Below are 19,519 nucleotides of genomic sequence, written 5' to 3' on the forward strand. Positions count from 1 at the left end.
TGTTTACGGAAGTAAACATGGATGGTAACAGTGGAGCGCATAGATATATATAATAAAGGCTGGATATCTCGTCTGCGCTGTTGGCCAATGGAATCGCACGGCCACACTGGCGGCCATCTTGGTACGGTGCGCTCGCTCACCCATAACATTGTGTTGTAGTGGTGCGTGTACTTTTTAAACAACCATAACTTGCTCAATTTTCTACCGATTTTCAAACGGTTTGGTTTGTTCTAAACGTCAGAGGTGTAGTTATAACGCTGCACTTATGGATAATTATGTTACACTCTCACAGCCAGCAACAATTTGTATTTTAGAGTATTTACATTTGTGCAGATCACTCACCTTCCTTCATGTACCACAGGTTCCGCCAGAGAGCTTCCCCGTATCAAGATGGCCGAAGGGTGATCCCATTCGAAACGCCACCTTAAGACATCTAGCCTTTATGATATATGTATATATGGTGGAGCGTATCTGCCACTCCCCCACCGCCACTGATGGTGGAAACAGAAGTGTGAGCGCTAACTAAACTAGCATCAGCAGCCAAGTACTGCCTGTGTGTTCTGGACACTTCCACCCCGTCAGAGCGCTGCCCCGGGGTGGAAGTCGTCCCTCCGACTGCTCCGAATATTCAGATATTCATCATTAATTGGACCTGTGTTGTTCAGACTGTCATGAAAAGACCAGAAAAGGTCACATAGGGGCAAAAAAAAAAAAATCGGATTTGGGTCACTTCAGCTGCTGTCTGAAGGTATTTACCTTTGATGTCAACTGACAGGCCTGTGCACAAGCAACCGGTCAGTTAGGCTGAAATCCAGCGATGTGTAGAGTTCTAACAATACACTAGTTATTATTACAACTATAAATATTAACAACTAATGACCCTTCAATCATCAAGCCCTCCTTGTATCTCAACCTCCGTCTTGACAATCCGACATAAAAGAAGGTTTTACATTTAGTGTCGCGACCGTACGTCAAAATTGCCAAAGAAATAATCCAAATTCATTCCCTTACTTAGTAAATCAGGGATGAAAAACGACTTTTTCTGAGCTCAAAAAGCCTTCCTTTATCACCAAGATGAGCTGCATTTCACCACCTGAAATACATCTGAGGTATTCTCTCTCGCAGCACTGGGAATATTATATAGAGCTGTACGCGCCAATGAAAGCCTGAGAGTGTGATAAGAGCATTTTCCACCTTCTTCTCGTCTCATTTTTAACTTTAAAATCGTCTTTTCTTTTCCCTCTCTGCTCCACTTTCTCCCATCTTCTTCCTGCCTCCGTCTCTTACATCCAGCCTAACAAATATTTCCTCTCCTGCTTCACCTTCAGCTGATCTCCTCCAAGGTCCCCAAGGCGGAGTACGTTCCCACCATAATCCGCAGGGATGACCCTTCCATCATCCCCATCCTCTATGTGAGTGACTCAAACACGCTGCACAGACAGACACGAATAAGCTGCAGCCTGATTAAGACGCATTTTTCTGTCTTCGTGCTGGATTTTCTGAAACTTTTAATCATATTTGTGAATGTTTTTTTTTCCTCAGGACCACGAACACGCAACTTTTGATGATATTCTTGGTGAGTGTTTCTGTGGATTGTGTGTTTGTATTGACTTTTTTTTAGAATATTGTCGTTCTTTATTAGCATCACAATGATTTACATACAAAAAACTATAGTTAGAAGTGTAAATATCATGTGTAAAATGGGACTTGTGCAAAGATTTTGAGGAACTTCATTAAGAAAACAAATTTAAAAAAACAAAAAAATGATCAGTAATTACATAGTCAGGTTTAAAGGTGGCAGCAGTTCCTTCCCCTGGAAATAAACTCCGTCACCTTTAGTCTCGAGCCTCGACTGAGCAGCGTTTTGCCCCGAGGAGGGCTCGAACTCTGACACCGTGGGAGTTAAAGGTCAAGAAAACAGCCAGAGGATAAACCTCACCGGCAACAAATCCCCAATATTGTCTGTTCATTTGCAACCGGTTAACATCCTGCAAAATGATTAACTACTGTTTTTAAAATTGGTTCCTGCATTCGGAAAACGTTGCTCATAATAGAGACATTTAGAGTAAATGGTCTCCTGGGATTTCTACATAATAATGAACTCTGGATGAAAAAAAAAAAGCTTCACAGAGGAGCTCAAAGGATGCCAGTGAATACATTTATGAACAGATTTCAGATTTGACCGTCTTTCATTGATCAGTTTTATTTTACCGGCTGGTCCCGCTGAGTTCAGTTTAAATTACATCTTCTACCTGCTTCCTTAATATTACACCTGGACATGAACTCAGCCTCCAGAGATTGCCTTTGTGTTCTCGCTTTCTCTCGGTATTGTTACTCGTCTCCTCGTTTTCCTTTCGCCTTCTCGCGGCGCCCGTCGCTCACATCAATCCCACCCTCTCTTCTGTCACAGAGGAAATAGAGAAGAAGCTCACGGCTTACAGGAGAGGAAGCAAGTTCTGGAGGATGCTCATCTTTTGTCAGGTGAGGAACAAGGAGGAGATGAAGACGGAGAAGTAACGGCATGTTCCTTGTTGAACTGTTTGTTTTACTGGTTAACCTTCACACTGCGCTGCGCAATGACCGCGAGTGCATGCACAGTAACATTTGTGATGTATTTTATTCTGTTGTGCGTTTGTTAGGGAGGCCCCGGTCATCTGTATTTACTGAAGAACAAAGTGGCGACCTTCGCTAAGGTGGAGAAGGAGGAGGACATGAGCCAGTAAGAGACTTCTGGGTCCTTCTCTGTTTCATGAATGTTGTTACATAGCCACATTTAGTTTAAATACATGACAGACATTTTGCCAAATTGGCCTACCTAAACAGCAGAGCTCAAAACTAAAGAGCTGTAGTGATAAAATAAATGTATGAGACTGAATTTCAAAAGGCACCATCCTCTAATTTTCGAAAATTTGCTTGTTGAACATGCACTGAAAAAAACAACAACAAAAAGCTGCAATTTTACAAATTTTTTTCTGTATTTAACTCAACCGAAAGTATGAATAAAAATCACAAAAAAGACTGAATTTGCAGCCATAAAATTTCCAGTTTAAAAAAATAATAAAACTGATGTATTTCATGTCCAATGACTTAAAATATATCCACATATTTATCAGAATTTTAGAAATATGTCCATTTTAATTAAAACATAAAAACGGTGAATCCAAGTTTATTGCTGTAATTATATATTTTCTAATTAGATAGAATTAGTGAATTACTGGTTCAAGTTTTCATGACAAAAATGTTGTCTGTGAGACTTTCATTGCCTTTAAACATGTTAATATACTTCACTAATTATCAAAAAGCCTAAAATACACTCAATGTCGTGTCAAATTAAGGCTAGAAAATGTATTTTAATCATGGAACATCACAATTTTATCAAAATGTGGTTATTTTCTATTACTTTACAGTATTTTTTTCCATCCCTGCCTGAATACAATAGTCAAATCAAACATGGCTAAAAAGTTTTTCCCTTCCTTTGTCTTCAGTAAGTCATATTTAAACAATCATCACATGCCATCTTCTTGGTCTAACTTTACAGGGAGCTATAGGGGCTTTCTGTAAAATGAACTGAAGCATTGAAAGGTGCAGAATTTAACCAATCTACCCATGTGTAGCATATCTAAGTCAACATTTATATCTCACTGAGCAATGCTGAGCCACTTTGAACAAGCTTAACTGGGCTGCTGGTGTCCTAGTGGCTGTTAACAGGTTCTTAAACACAGTAAATATAGAAAACAAGCATAAAAACAAGCAGAAACCTGCTCTTTATAGACAGATGACTCCCACCATGACTCCTGGGAGGCATGAAAGTGAAAAAGAAAAGTTTCACATTTGACATTCCCAAATAAATGTTAATTTCATGTTAAAGTGCTGGATTTAACCTTTTCATCGTGCATTTCAAAGGGTCACAGTTCCTGACAGTAATTTGTCCTGTAAATGCCCCTCGCTCTGTTTACAGGATATTAATAGGCTACTCTTTCTGTGAACGCTGATTAAATCAGAGATGTTCCACTGGGAACATGCACCGCTCTCTGTGAATTTGTCATTTATGAATGCTATCTATGACTATTCTGAGTGATGCGCATCTCTCTGGGGGGGTGGACCGTGTTTGAATAGGTGACATTTACCGACCCGAGGCTCGCTCTCGGTTTCATAAGCCCGGCAGAAAGTGTATTCTGTCGCGAGCCGCAGCAGGAAACCAATGAAAGGACGCGTGTATGTGTGTCCGGTGTTGACTCAACTCTTCTGAATGCTTAATGCGGCGCATGTAAACAGGACGGGGTCATTTTACTTTCCTCTGGTGTATTTAATTTCATGGAAACTTTTAATCCGCCTGATCACACTCTGCAGAGAAACAAAACGTTGCCTCGTGTAACCGTAGCCTTTGTCTTTGTTCAGATTCTGGAAGAGACTCAGTCGCTTCATGAGTAAAGTCAACCCGGAACCAAACCTGATCCACATAATGGGATGCTATGTCCTGGGCAACCCCAATGGAGAGAAGGTATTTAGACACTAATGCACCACACAAGAACAAAAAAACATCTTGAACAGTTTAAATGCATCACTAAAGTCTGGTCACAGCAGCATTTCATGACACACTTCAATGGAAAAATGAATTCATGTCAATAGATTGGTGCATGTGCTTGTTTGGCGAATGTTTCACAAAAAGGTGAACATGCAAATTTGTGCTATTGAACAACGGTCTTCGCTGTGCTGAGGGAACAGAGAGCTGCCGAGTGGTGGAAGCTGTTGCCGCATATTAGCTGCGTGCCACCATCCACTTTTATTTAACCTTCCTCTGTTGGAATATAAACCACTTTAAAACCGGTTTGCAGACAGTTGCGAACAAACTGGCTGATTATCAGTACACTAGTCACCTTGGAGGACTTTATTTCCAGCTTTTTAACAACTCTTGCGATGAAATGATGCAAAAAAATCCCCCAGAACAAAATGTCAGCGCGGTACAAAGACGCCCAGCAAGCCGGCGTGATTGACAAGCGTGCTTTCGGCTTGACACCGTGCGAGCTGTTAGGTCGGCTGTGGAACTGTCTAACGTGACCACAGTCTGAAATCTTGCATCAACGGTTCCCGTCACTCAAACAGCCCTGAGCTGGTGGGAAGCCTCTGCTGCTGAAGTCGTTATGAAACTACGTCCTGGTCCACTCGGAGGTCACGTTTCATACAGTCGAGTGGCGTCTAACCCGTTTACTGCTGTGACGCAAATTTTTGGCTGCACGCAGACGTCTGCAGAGGAGTTTGCATGGACGCTCGTTGACTCGGGCAGATGGCGAAATTGACGCCACTTGGACCCCAGTGAACCCTTGTGTACTCGCAGATACAGACAAACATCGGCTCTAAGCCACGGACGCCACAGATGCATAGTTGGTGGACTCTGTTCCATGCATTTGCAGAAGTTGTGTACCGTAGCTGTTGTAGCGTAGTTGCCACTGAGGAGTTTTGTGGACCCAGACATTTACGTCATACAGACCCGAGCATACTCGTTGGGGAGGTGGTGAACACTTCTGTATGATATGATCACATCATGTCACTTAACAGATTCCATAAGAATAACATAGAGACCGCAAGAGCGATGCCATGTGAGTTTGCTCCTATAAGATTTCCATAGCAGTTGGTATTATTTACGGCACAATGACAGCTGAAGAAAACGAGCCCAGTGTGTTCTTGTGAGATAGCCCTTCATCAGTTTTATAGTGACAGACTAATTTCAGTAATCAGGAGAGGCTGGGTCCATGTTATTCTGCTGCCCGTGAAATGCAGTGTTTATGCAGCCTCTTAGTCAAAAGCAGGCGAGCCAACACTGATGTCCAGGTAACCAGCCTATGAAATATGATCACAGACACACACTGTATGACGATGCATAACTTCACCTTAACTCATAATGTGCAAAATCTGCTTTGTGATTTGAGTTGTCGTCTCTTCCTCTGTCCAGTTTTGTCTTCATTTCATGTCCCTGTTTGTTGCCCTCTGCTTCCGTCTGCTTCCATCCCTGATAATCACCACGCTGGCTTTCTTGGTTTCCCCCCATCTCCTCCTCCACCTGTGTAACTATTATTCTGAGTAATGTTACTGGATATAACCGACGAGCTCACACGCCGAGCGACGCTGCACCTCTCTCTACCCGATCTGAGCAAATAGCGAAAAAGGCACACAACCACATACGCACGAACATGAAAGAAGAGAAAAATCAAAAAAACCACACAAACGAGCTGGCACTCGACGCTGCCACAGACACCATAGCCAGTGGTGTTTGTTTGACCTAACTGTCTGTTCCAGTCATGTCTGCCAAAAACGCTTTGTTACATAAAGTGGATCTCTCCGGGGTTGATGGACAGTCTGCAGAACAGACTGCACATCAGTGATAACTCCACCCCGACACACACAGGAGCGTGTGAATCTGAATCCAAAGCAACAAAACTGGCGCATTGCTCTTCTTTCAAGGGTTTGGTTCAGTTCCAAGATCCCAAAATGATTTTTTTTTTTTACAAGGGGGAGTCATCTACTGAAGCCTCTGTAACAGCGCAGTCAGACAATTGATCAGTTTTGCTCGGCGATACGCAGAGGACTTTTTTTTTTTTCTACCTTGACATTGTTGTTTCATTTTGACCAACAAAAACATCTCCTTTACTGAGATGCCAAAAGTATGTGGACACCATTATAGTTTATATGCTGTGCTCTGTGGTGCAGAGATTTGCTCATATGTTAGTGAGGCTGATGTTGGTCAATCTTCCAATTTATCCTCAAGGTGAGTTAAGCCTCTGTGTAGGCCGGCAAAGATCTTTCAGACAAGACTCCTTCTTCATGAAGGTCTGCATACATTTAGCCACTGGGTGATGACTAACCTTTTACTTATTATTCTTGTAGCTTCCTTAACACATCATATCACAAGTAAACAGCAGACATCACTCCCACCTGCCAACGTTATCCAAAGTTTACTTCGGATCATGCACAGGGATGCAATTTGTTTTTTTGTTTTTTTGTGATCAACTTTTTATTCACGTCTAGCTGAAGTAGTTGCATTTACACTTAGTTGCATAATAGCATCAACCTTTGTTTTCCCTACATGATGAAGCAACTTGTTCACTGTAGTTGACTTTAGTCCAGATGATGGAAACAAATGTCCACAAAAAACAGTCACACCAGCTTCATTAATCCAGGAAATCTGACACTTACCTCCCTTGCATGAGCCTCAGGTTGCTAGCTAAACTACAGAACCACCAGACATCCATTATCTCTACACCGCATAATCCTCACTCGGGTCATGGGGGGCTGGAGTCTATCCCAGCTGACTCAGGGTGAAGGCAGGTTCACCTGGACAGGTAACCAGTCTATCACAGGGCTACACTTAGAGACAGACAACCAAGCACACTCACATTCACACCTACGGACAATTTACAATCACCAATTAACCTCAGCATGTTTGTGGGAGGAAGAACCCGGAGAGAACCCACGCTGCACGGGGAGAACATGGAGACTCCACACAGAAAGATCCCGGGTGTCCTCACCAGGACGCAAACCGGCGACCTTCTAGCTGCGAGGCGACGGTGCTAACCACCGAGACACCTTGTAGCCCTACGAGAGCTGATGTACAACACATTTTCTGACATGCATGTTCCTCGTCTTCTGCCTTGCCCCTCATCAGTATCCCTAATCCTGCTTCAGTCTACTTGTAAACACCAAATTCTAATTCCCCTACTGCTGCCTCCCAACAGCACAAAGCAAACACAAGTATTGACATGAACACGATTCAAACAACTAAAGCACACATCAAGCTTTAGGTTTCTGACTCCAGATTTGAAAAGAGACTAATGTCAAGGAGGAACCTAAGTTCTGGTCTCCACAGTAGGTATTTAGGCTTAGTAATACAGTAAATATCAACTGGATCTCAGTAGAACAACACAAGCTGATCTCTCTCTCTCTTTCTCTCTTTGTGATGCTGCCTTTGGTTCTCAGCCAGATTTATTGTAATGTATTTTGCTGTTAAAGGTCACATTTTGGGATTTCGGAAAAATGTAATAGTTGTTTTAGAAGAGTAGGTGAGCAGGTCAGAGAGACGGTGTGACCCAGTTTTTTAAACCATGTCAGCCATCCGGAGATTCTCACACCGTGTTTTGGATTTGTCAGCACAAAATCTGCATCTTGTAATATCTTGGCAACAACAGCCATCGACAGCTTGCGAGGAGCCACCCAGGACCGACAGAAAACCACCCGACATGCAGCACATTATTTAAGATTTGTCATTTGCCTCCAGCGCTCGCTGTACTACAGACAAGTCGCGACGCCTGCGTCTCCCCAAACGTTCTCGCCTCCACGTCTGACATGGAGCCATCTTCTTTCATCTTTTTCCAAAGGACCGCAAACACGAGTTAATGAAAGTTGCTTTTTTCCTCTACCGTCGTCATTTTAGCGTCGTGAGGAGAGAAAAAACAAGGGCATTATTTTGCCTTTGATTCCTTTGGCATGGGAGATTCTTTATTTCGAGTGAGAAAACAGTGAGCTTCACTTGTTGTGTGTGGGCAGCAGTGCGTCAGTGAAGCAAGAAACTATCGGCGGAGGCTGAAAAACCGAAAACTTCTCTGCTCCTCACGTTAAACTGTCATGAGATCATTAGAGCGGCGGCCAATGATTGCGTTCGCTGTTGATTGCTGCATTAATTATTTCTTCTGATTGATGGAATAATCAAAGAAAAGGATGATTTGATTGGGAACAGACAAACCGACAGCGTTCCTCCTCCCACTAAATCAGACTCCTGTAATTGACCCATCGATATGTGATTTTTTTCCTTCTAATCCACTGATCAGTTCACTGTTTTTACTGTAATGAAGGCTCTTAAAAAGGAACACGAGGGTCTTTTATGATGCTGATTCATAAAAAGAAAATGAGGTCATGTAAATTAAAAAAAAAAAAAAGCACACCTTTGCAGCGTCTCCTGCCCTCCTCGTTACGGAAAAACGTGCCTCTTCGGCAGCAACGAAACCGGATTCAGCGCCGTCCCCCTTTTTCGTGCCGTTTCTATGTTTGTGTGCGTTTTGTGTCTGACAACGCCGACTCTCCTGCTGGGAGCGCATCCAAGTGAAGTAGGATTAATTGGTGTTTTGCTTTCTTATCTCGGCCCAACAGCTGTTCCAGAAACTGAAGAATCTGATGAGGCCTTATTCTGTCGAGTTCGAGTCACCGCTGGAGCTGTCTGCGCAAGGTGGGTCCAAACAAAACATGCAGCGGCTCGAACACGCGATGATTCAGACGAACACGCGTGCATCACAGCCGCTTCATATGCAGATGCGTGCCAGCTGACGACTGGAAGAGGAGTTTACACAAGCAGCTGTTCATAAATCTGTTTATTGCTGCACTATTTGACCGATGTTATATTATATTAATGCAACAGATCCACGTGTTTCAGGTCTCATACTTCAGCTTGTGCACGACCTCCAAACCCACAGGAGAATATAGTTACCTCCTCACACTTCTCCTTTTGTAGCCACAGGTGGGAGAAAAGGACGTCCAGTACTTTCTATTCAGCACAATAAGTCTGTGTGATGAAAGCCTGTTCTCATTTCAGGAACTTTCTGTTACGAGCAGATCCAGGCTCTCCCCTTTTTTCTTTAGACTCTCTCTCTCACCTCCTTTGTGAACCACTAACAACACCTCCTTTTACCTCTCCATCAAAAAGACAGCAACCTCTGCACCCCTGATTATTTACAAATCGCACATTAAATAGACGCTCGCAGTAAAATAAATGAAGAACCCATTTGCGCGGGTCAACACGGGTGCAGTGAAAGACTCCTCAAACACAAATCACACACACGGATCTCACGGCGTTTAACGAGAGCGTCGACGTTGGAGGATTCTGCAAAAACCTCTGAAAAACAAGAAAAATCTCACTTTCCGCGATATTTACACCAAGCAACAAGGGTGTAAGACTCCCAGGAGGCAGATCAGGAAAATAATGTCCAAAATTGAAGCAGCAGAGGCTGCGATATTGTGAGTCTTTGTTTATATGAGTCAAGCTCCAAAAAACACTGATAGCATCTTTCATTAGACCTCTCCTGCCTCCTAAAAGCCCACTTCTCTGACAACCCACACCTCAGGTTTGTAAAACAGGATTTCTATTTAATATATAAAGTCTCAAGCTCAAGCCAAGATAAACCTGATGTTGTCGTCAGGGTTATGTTTTTCAAACCCTGGAAAGGTACTCCGAACGCCGCAGACATTAAAAACAGCTATTTTTCAAAGGCAACAAACACTGAACGGTAAAATCGATGGAGTAGCCTTGGAGTTTATGAAGGAAAAAAAAAAAAAAACGCTGTGGTAAATAAACTATGATTAAAGTATTCTGTTAGTAATGGAAAACAAAACCACGAGGAGGCAAAGTTCAAGAGAGATCATGGCTGCACTTGATAAAAGGATCCCATGTCTGTTAGTCAGACCTGCCACATGTCAGCTCACCGACACCAAGGGCGCATTTATTTACACTGGACATAAATCATATCAGGCAAACACCATCCTGTCTGGTTCAGAAAATACTGGGCTGAATTTAAGGAAGTAAAATGCAATTAGGATCAACCGAAATTCAATCTACAGCCTTTGTCAGGTTCAAAAGACTGTTTGCTAAAAGGACAGGACATTACTTCTCTCACCTTTAAACCTCCTATAGGCCGGCTCCACTTTCCTTCTCAGGTTTTTGTATAAAGCACAAATACAACCTGATTGGTTCAACATCCTTCATACAATATAGAGAATAGATGGTCTTTCCCTCCATAGATTAATTTTTGGGGCCAACCAAGGACGCCAAAGAAGCCCAAATGATAAGAATCACGAATTTCTTTAGATTCACTTTAGATGTTTTTATGAAACTGTTAAGAAACACCAGACATAGGTTTTTGTCAAGGAACAGACTCTTTACTGTACATGTCTGTGAAGATTCTCAGTCATCCAGGTTATGGTTATTCTCGTAGTTTGGTCGTAGCAACTGGATTCGCTTGAGTTTCTTGAAGACGTCTCTCATCCAAGAGGCTTCATCACTTCTGACTGACTAGTTGGGATGAGGTGGAGGAGCAACAAACCCCCCAATTGAACCCGAAACTCAAGTGTTAATGGCTCCTAAAGAGTCGTGACTCGATAATCTGACGCTAAATGTAAAACCTTCTTCTATGTCGGATAGCAAGGCTGTCGGATTGTCGAAACGGAGGTCGAGATAAAAGGAGGGCTTGAAGCTGGAAGGCTCATTAGTTGCTATAATAACTAGTGTATTGTTAGAACACTTCACATCGCTGGATTTCACATCTGATTGACCATTGTGCTTGTGCTCATTCCCATCGGTTAACATCAACCTGTCAGATTGTTCAGTCAGATAATACGCCGTTATCCTTATTTGTGATGTAAAATGTCACGTCGGAGTCAGAATCCAAGGCTGTCGGTATGCTAAGGCTGTTTTTTTATGGGTTCCGTTCATTTTTCCTGTCAGATAACAAGGTTTTCGGATTATTAAGGGTCGGATTATCGAGTCACGACTGTATCTGGAACTCCCAACTAGTCAGTCAGACCTGATGAAGCCTCTTGGATGAGAGGTGATGAAACGTCTTCAAGAAACTCAAGCAGCTGCTACGACCAACCTACGAGAATTTACTGTCCTTGGATAAATCATGCTAACTGTGTTCACCTCCTGAAGGCCCATTCTGAGTGAGGATCAGAAAACCTCCTACTCAAACACACTACCGTTGTCGTACTATGTGTTGCATTGTGTTTCCCACATGTATAATTCAAACCCTTCCCGTCTCATCTACCCTTTAAGGCAAAGAGATGATTGAGATGTACTTCGACTTCCGCCTGTACCGCCTTTGGAAAACACGCCAACACTCCAAACTCTTGGACTATGAGGATTTTTTGTGACAAAGGCAGCGGGATGACGGACGCAGCGGAGCCCTCCAGTGCCACGAGGAAACCTGTTAGCGCTGATCCAGTGACTGAACATTGCTCAACTGTAGTGCTCGGCCCTTCAACTCAATATAAAACGGTCACACCTGCTTTCATCCTGGAGAGGGCTGGAAGAAGGAGGAAAGGCAATAGCAGAACAAAAAGAGGCTGAAGATGAAGTAAAATGACGCTGTGCCTCTGCTCTTCCTCGTTTCCAGAGTGAAGGTCACGGACTAACAACGACAACAACAAAAGAAAAAAAAACGGCCAAAACAGTACAAAAAATACGAGGAACCAGCTGAAGACAGATGGACTATCTACATCATAGTCGCCGTATCTGTCCGCTTGTTGAGTCTGAAAGCAAAATCCAAATTTTAAATGTGTAAAAAACCATCGTAGTCGCGCCTCTGTTGCGAGGACGTACTTTCTGAAGCGCTTCGGAAAGACAGAAAAAAACAAAAAAAAAGGAAAAAAAAAAAATCGCTCATCCTGTCATAATGTGGTTCTGCGTTTCCACCGGACCTCTCAGATAATCTCAGACCCCCGGAGACATCCATGAATAACCCATACGTCGATGTGTGTATATATCACATGAATATATTAGCATAGCTTTAGTCATGCAAATAATACTCTGTATGAGATTAATGATGCATCATTTATTTTTGATGTGCATTGTTGTGCAGTTTCATATGGAAATACTTTGGAATAACTCAGGTTTTAGCCATGAAGTAATTAATCTGTTTGTCTATCCTATCAAGATATTGTAATCTTCATCGCCATCGCTTGGAACGAATGTATTCTCTCTCTCTCTGGAGATGGAGCGTCTTTTGGGTTTGAGGAACGACAAAAAAAGAGGAAAAAATAGAAGTACAATGTGCTGACTATGTGTGAGCGTGCGCGAGTGTTTTCCATGTTAAAAAAACAAAAAAAAAACATGAAGAAAACATGCAGATGTGTGCATTTTCTCTTTCTGAAAGCAAAAAGAATTATCGCCATCATCCCCCGCAATTATCTTCCTGTCACATATGTCCGCACACAAAGACAGTCTAGTGTGATTCATGATGTCAAGAGGGATGTAACAGCCATCCAGATGCTCCTGTAGTGTAGGAGTTGCCCCTATTGAGCCCTCCTGCTCGTTCTTTTTTCTTTTTTTTGCAGAAGTTTCAGGCCACTTAGCTGGCCCCCGTCAACAGCGCTGCCTGCTCTCACTCTCTGCCAAACACTCTTGGCTTCACTTAATGGCAGCCAAACGAGCTTCTACCCCCTCCTGCCGCCGCCGCCGCCGCCGCCACCTCTCACTTCGCTGGGCTGTGATCCAGTCTGAGGACGGCAGCTCTCTGAATTAAACAGATCTGCCAGGAGTTTAAGCTGTTAACAGCTATCTGCTCCGCCTGCCAGGTGTCAGCTAGTTAAAAAAAACAGGCCAGAAATATGCACCGAGTGAGTCCCAGACTGGTCGCGCCGCTGGGTGACCCGAGCGAACGGATTAGAGGCGGTGAGGTGCCCACACATTTACACATGGATGCTACAGGGCTGGGACAAAAATACACTTTATGAAATCCATAAATCAGGACTAAGTTAAAGGGCCCCTCCACAGACACCACGTATGTAGGTCAGCGTGCGGTATGTGATTTCTTTTTCATGTATGTGGCTCTGGGGGAAGAGTTTTGAAGGAAGTGTCCAGTTTTTCTTGGGTGAGTTTGAAAGATAGTGTTTGATGAATTTATTTGGCCACCTGTATGTCTCAATATATCTACATATAGAGCATCCAGCATCATGAAGTGCTTTAATTCAGCTCTCGACGTTTTACCGTTTTGAACAGGAATGAGGAATATGAATTCTCTTTTTTATTCCCAAGTTTGAGGCTCTGAGCTTCTCTGAGAAGTCAGAAATTAATCAGCCACTTAAATTCATTTTTCTGTTCTAAATAACTAGAATTTTGCATCTCAATCAAGAAATAATAATGTGCTTTTATATTTTTTCAGGGTTTTTTTTTTGGAAAGCAGTAAATTTGAAAAATCGTGGATAACAATAATAATCATATTTTAGCATTTAAAATAGTATTTTTGTAAAAGAGCTTCCACATACTGGTGTATTAACCATTAAAGAAACATAAAAACTCACCATTGCTGTTAATTTAGGGCAGCTGTGGCATTAACCTTACGCTGGGTGGTGGTCTAATAAATTCATTAAGCACTGTAGATCAAGTTGCATTATGGGAAATGTAGTGTTTTTAAAAGGACTATTTTCACCTTTTCAACCATCTCTCAAGCATCTCAACACTAACTCACAGCACTCCCCTTTAACAGCATTTTTATCTTTCAGAAAACATTTCAGTTATCAAAAAGCAAAAAGAAATCTCAGTAATAATGTTCGATTTCTCGGGTTGTTTCCCACAAAAGGCTCCACCGACAGCAGATCCCATGAAAAGCGTCAACCTCAGAAATAAGCCGAGACCTCGGCATCGAGCGTTTGTGCTTCCTGAGTGCCGTATCGGAGGCAGAAATTATTGGAAAATGCTTTTGTGATTTACTTGATGAAGGGATTATGAGCGGCGCGGCGCGTCAGTCACGCCACACATGGCTGCTCAGTCGATCAGACTGAATGTCAGCCACACTGCAGAGTGTAATATCACAACAGGGGCTGAGTGTTGGCGTTAAGCGTTCGGGGTGCAGAGAGTTCACAGTTTGCAACGGCGAGAGCTTTTTAGATTAGTGCGGTCCCAGCCCTGCACAACACACACAAACACACACACGAGCAAACATCATGGAGCGGTAAACACTTTTCCATTTGTCATTATTTGTGTGGATGTGTTAATATTTGAGCATTTATGTGCAGAACTTTCTTTTGTGTGTGTGTGTGTTAAAGTCAACTAATCTCACTGGAGTGCTCTCTATCTCTCTACAAGCAGGACTTTGGTTTTTTTTTTTTTTATTTGCCCTCTCTGACATTGCAACGCTGGCCTACAGTTTGTCTGGCACAGACAAGTGCTCTCTCAGCCTGAGTCACGCAGTACATGTTTTCACTACAGATTTAAGCATCCTACAGTTACGCAACCCGTCGTTTCACTGAGCCATTTTAATTCCAGCAAAAGCATTAAGCTGCCAAATTCTCAAAGAAGTCGCCTGAAACAGCTGCTGTGGTTTTAATAGAACGTTTTTTTGTTTTTTTGTTTTTCTTCCCCCTGAACTTCGCCCCGGGTATGATTTTCCAGATCAGAAACGTGGACGCTGGTGATTTCAAAGCAAAGCAGCGAAGCTTTGCGCCGTCCAAAAAGGTGCCACGGGAAATAAGAAATGTCATGTCTGCTCTATGGAGGAATTACTGATTAATTTATCATCCTGTTTGAATTTATTGGGCTGAACTGACCATGATGTGAAGAGCACTCTGACTCAGGAGTTTGAGAGAGCTTTCTGTTTTCTTCTTCTTCAGCAAAAAGGAAAAAAAAATCACCGGAAATCTAATTAAAGATGCAAATGTGTCTACTGGTCTGTGTTGCATTGTTTGACTTTTTATTTCATTTGAAGGATCTGACAGAAAGGAGCACGGTGTGGCTTGATTTTTCTGTGTAGCACATCAACTTTGGGAAGGAGAACACAATCGGTACGATCAGAAAAATCTCTGAAATCGTCGGAACGACCAATTAGAAGCCTGGCCAGTAATGAGCAATTTCATAGTTGTCTGTGCCACCGTTTATTTTAACCAGTTCAACAAATTAATTCAAAGATTTGCCGCCTCTCTTCACCTGTAGACATCAATGTGGTCTCGTGCTACGTCCCGCCCACAGCGCAGTCTGATTGGATGCACGTCAAGAGCAGCAGCCAATCAGATTGTGCTCTGATAAAAGCTGGAAAAGTTCTCTTTTAATTAAACACATGTAAAACCTTAATAAACAGCAGCGCCTCGACGAAATTTTGTATTGGAATTTATGCAATTCTAAATTCAAGTTTTTAATTTTATTGCAAGTTTCAGTCTTGAATAAATGCTAACAATGAAAAAACCTGCTGACATCTGACCATCTCATTTCTCATTATAACAGTGACTCTCACTCCTCAGTTATTAGAATGAACAGAGGAAACTCTACCATCACTCCCTCCTTACGTCTGTGCATCACATGACTGAAGATGAAACTGCAAAAATTTCTACACTGCCAGACTTTTCTTTGAGACATGGGGGCTGAAAAGGTCATTCTAGCTGAAGCAGCCTCACAAAAGAAATGAGAACCTCCCCACATACAGGCATGTCTCAATTCAGAATATGCACAAGGTGGTTAAAGTTTTAGTCGACAAAACTCTCTGATCAAACTATTCCTCAGGGATGTTAGCTTGGATGCCATTGCCACAGTAGTTGGACCAACTAAAATGTCTTGCTTCAACTGGTAACACGAATTGGAATTAAGTTTATATGAAGCTCCATCCATCCATCATCTCTACACCTTAATCCTCATTAGGGTCATGGGGGGCTGGAGTCTATCCCAGCTGACTCAGGGTGAAGGCAGGTTCACCTGGACAGGTAACCAGTCTATACACTTAGAGACAGACAACCAAGCACACTCACATTCACACCAACTGACAATTTAGAATCACCAATTAACCTCAGCATGTTTCTGGACCTTGTGGGAGGAAGCTGGAGAACATGGAAACTCCACAGAAAGATCCCGGGTGTCCTCACTGGGACGTGAACTGGCGACCTTCTAGCTGCGAGGTGACTGTGCTAACCACCGCTCCACCTTGCAGCCCTTATATGAAGTTAACAAATAATGCAACTGGTTTCATGTACTGAAATCATTTGATTCCTCTCACGCTGCAAATTCATTTTCAGGAACTTGGAAGTTTGCAGTTTTTCCAGTATTTGCTTCAACCAAACACAAAACCTGATTTAGTCGCTACTGTGCTGCTTTTCTTTTCTCTCAAACAAAAGCGACGGTTGAGCTGCAGCAGAACAATGTGAAGAAAACTGAGCTAAAGGAGCAGGAAAGCAGAATTAGAACACCAGTTTAAAGGGGACCAACTGTAATTTCAAGGTTATGGAATATGACACTAATATGACACCAACAAAGCAGAAATAAGATTCATCTGAAACAGAATTTACTTGAAGCACTTTACAGCGTATGTGTGAAACCCTGTGGGGACGTCTTGTGTATTAAATATTCCTCTTCCTCCTGCCTGTGGTCAGCGAGAGGTCAACACACGTGTCAGATGCACAGCTTAGAAACAAGTTCATTATACAGCACACTCAGCAAACTGATCCCTGTGCAGAGGACTGATTCATGCAAAGCCTCAGTGTAAGTGGATGGAAGAGGACGCGAGAAAACAGCCACAGATTCATTCCTCAGCTCAGGCTCAGTCACGGAAACACAGTGGAAGCACACAGAGAACAATACGCAGACAAAAACAACACAAACGCTGAATTATTTTGGTCTTAGGTGCAACTTATTATGCAAAAAATGCAGATAAGGCAGCTCTGATGCTGGTAAAGGAGTTTTAAGGTGCTCTATCTCGCTGTCCCAGAAACGCCTCGGATCCCTAATCTCCATGCACTCTGCCTTCTGAGCGCCGCTTTCCCACCTCCATCTCCCTCTCTTCTCCTCTCCTCTATTAGAGCTAGAATGGAGGAACGGAGCCGAGTCTGATATGCAAAGCGCAGTTTTCAAACATCAGTCAGTACTGAGCTGCAATCTGTGGAGCACAATCTGCAGGCCTGAAGTCCACTTCTTTCCCCTCCGCCAACACTGGCAGACATGACAGAGGAAGACGTTGTGTCCTGTGTTGGCAGTTCGGCAGCTTTCCTGAGGCTTTAAAGGTCTAAAAACAACGCTGTGCCACACATCCTGAGGCCACGAGCTGCAGAGTGGACAAAGAGGATGTAATATAACATTAAATATCACTAAAAATATGACTAGGAGCAGATCAACAGATGATCAGTACATGCATATGAGCTGAAAACACAGATCAGCAGTTTAGATATTCTGGTGTGAAGAGCAGCAAAGTGACAAAACACTGATTTTTAATCAAAGAGTTGCACCTCTGACCTCTGTGCAAACGACCACGTTAAGATGCGATCAGCAAAATCTCTCAAATCATGGGGTCGACCAATTAGAAGCCTGGCCAATACTGAGCAGTATTACAGCTATATGTGTCACCGTTTATTTTAGCCGATTCAACAAATTAATTTAAAGATTTGCCGCCTCTCTTCACCTGTAGACATCACTGTGGTCGTGCGCTACGTCCCGCCCACAGCGCAATCTGATTGGATGCACGTCAAGAGCAGCAGCCAATCAACAGTGAAGGGTAACAGCTGGAAAAGTCCTCTTTTAATTAAACATATGTGAAACCTAAATGAACAGTGGCACCAGTGGCCGTAAGTCCACTTCTTTGACAACATGACAGAGGAAAACGTTATGTCCTGTGTCAGCAGTTCGGCAGCGTTCCCGAGTCTTTAAAGGTCCAAAAACACATCCTGAGGCCACAAGCTGCAGGCCTGAAGTCCACTTCTTTGACAACACTGGCAAACATGACAGAGGAAATGTCCTGTTAGCAGTTCGGCAGCTTTCCTGAGGCTTTAAAGGTCTAAAAACAACGCTGCATCACACATCCTGAGGCCACAAGCTGCAAGAGGACGGGTCAGTTTAAACCTGTTCATTTAAAAAAAAGTCAACTCAGCAAAATGACAGAACTTATCAGAGCCAGAAAATGCAGAACCAGATATTTTGTCCACTTCCCAAGAGTTTTTCAACATATTAATTAGTGATTCTCTAAGAAAAATTGACCAAATCTAAGCCTATGGTTGTGATAGGACTATTTTTCTAAACGTCTTATTTGAAAATTTGTGATAAATAAGTTTGGTTCTAGCCTGATTCTGTAAAATAAATAAATAAAATAAAATAAAAACAAAGGATTTCACACTCCTCAGTGCAACTGTTGAGTCATTTGGGGCTCAGCTGTGAGCAAAGTGATGAACGTGGCTTCAGGCTGAACTCGGATGAACTGCAGGATGTGTTTCCATGTTTCCACAGAGCATCACTAAATCACTACAAATACCACAACAGATGATCAGTGCATGCATATGAGCTGAAAACACAGATCAGCAGTTTAAACATTCTGGTATGAAGAGCAGCAAAGTGACAAGAAGTTGCACCTCTGACCTCAAATGACCTCGTTTAGTTTCACAGTATCACAGACAGACGACAGGATGTGTAGCTGTCAAATCAACAAGATGCCATTAAACCACTTCAATAACACTCAGCAGTGATGCTACTCAGACATGATTATTCACACTTATGCTCAGTGCAGATCAGCAAACACCAACTAAACCAGCAGCAGCTCAGACCTCCTGCAGTGATGCCTGACTGCAGCCATCAAGCGCAGATTTCTCAAAACGCACAAACATCGTGTTATCAACAGCAGCAAGCAGCGCTACTTACCTTTGCTCAGGTGAGTCGTGGTTGTCTGCAGCAGGACGGAAGCTCCACCCGGCGTCCAGCAGCTGCAGCGGTGCGAACATCATTCCTCCACAAACACGTCCTCAGGCTAGAAGACGTGTCTGCAGTTTGTTGATTTAAGAAGTAATACGAGGCAGAAATGTTCCC

The 19,519-nt window shown here is 42.9% G+C and overlaps 1 protein-coding gene across 1 annotated transcript in view; it reads left to right on the plus strand.

Annotated features, from left to right (window-relative positions):
• Positions 1 to 12,201, plus strand: part of nsmfa (NMDA receptor synaptonuclear signaling and neuronal migration factor a) — a 50,117-nt gene extending 37,916 nt beyond the window's left edge. Inside the window, exons 8-14 of the mRNA XM_008292341.1 lie at positions 1,329 to 1,412; positions 1,543 to 1,576; positions 2,411 to 2,481; positions 2,640 to 2,719; positions 4,399 to 4,501; positions 9,139 to 9,214; positions 11,810 to 12,201. Of these exons, the coding sequence (XP_008290563.1) occupies positions 1,329 to 1,412; positions 1,543 to 1,576; positions 2,411 to 2,481; positions 2,640 to 2,719; positions 4,399 to 4,501; positions 9,139 to 9,214; positions 11,810 to 11,907 (546 nt within the window). The 3' untranslated portion in view covers positions 11,908 to 12,201. The remainder of the gene's footprint in view (positions 1 to 1,328; positions 1,413 to 1,542; positions 1,577 to 2,410; positions 2,482 to 2,639; positions 2,720 to 4,398; positions 4,502 to 9,138; positions 9,215 to 11,809) is intronic.
• Positions 12,202 to 19,519: the final 7,318 nt, after the last annotated feature.

This window comes from Stegastes partitus, unplaced genomic scaffold (assembly GCF_000690725.1).
Source record: "Stegastes partitus isolate 25-593 unplaced genomic scaffold, Stegastes_partitus-1.0.2 Scaffold803, whole genome shotgun sequence".
NCBI classification, from domain to species: Eukaryota; Metazoa; Chordata; class Actinopteri; family Pomacentridae; genus Stegastes; species Stegastes partitus.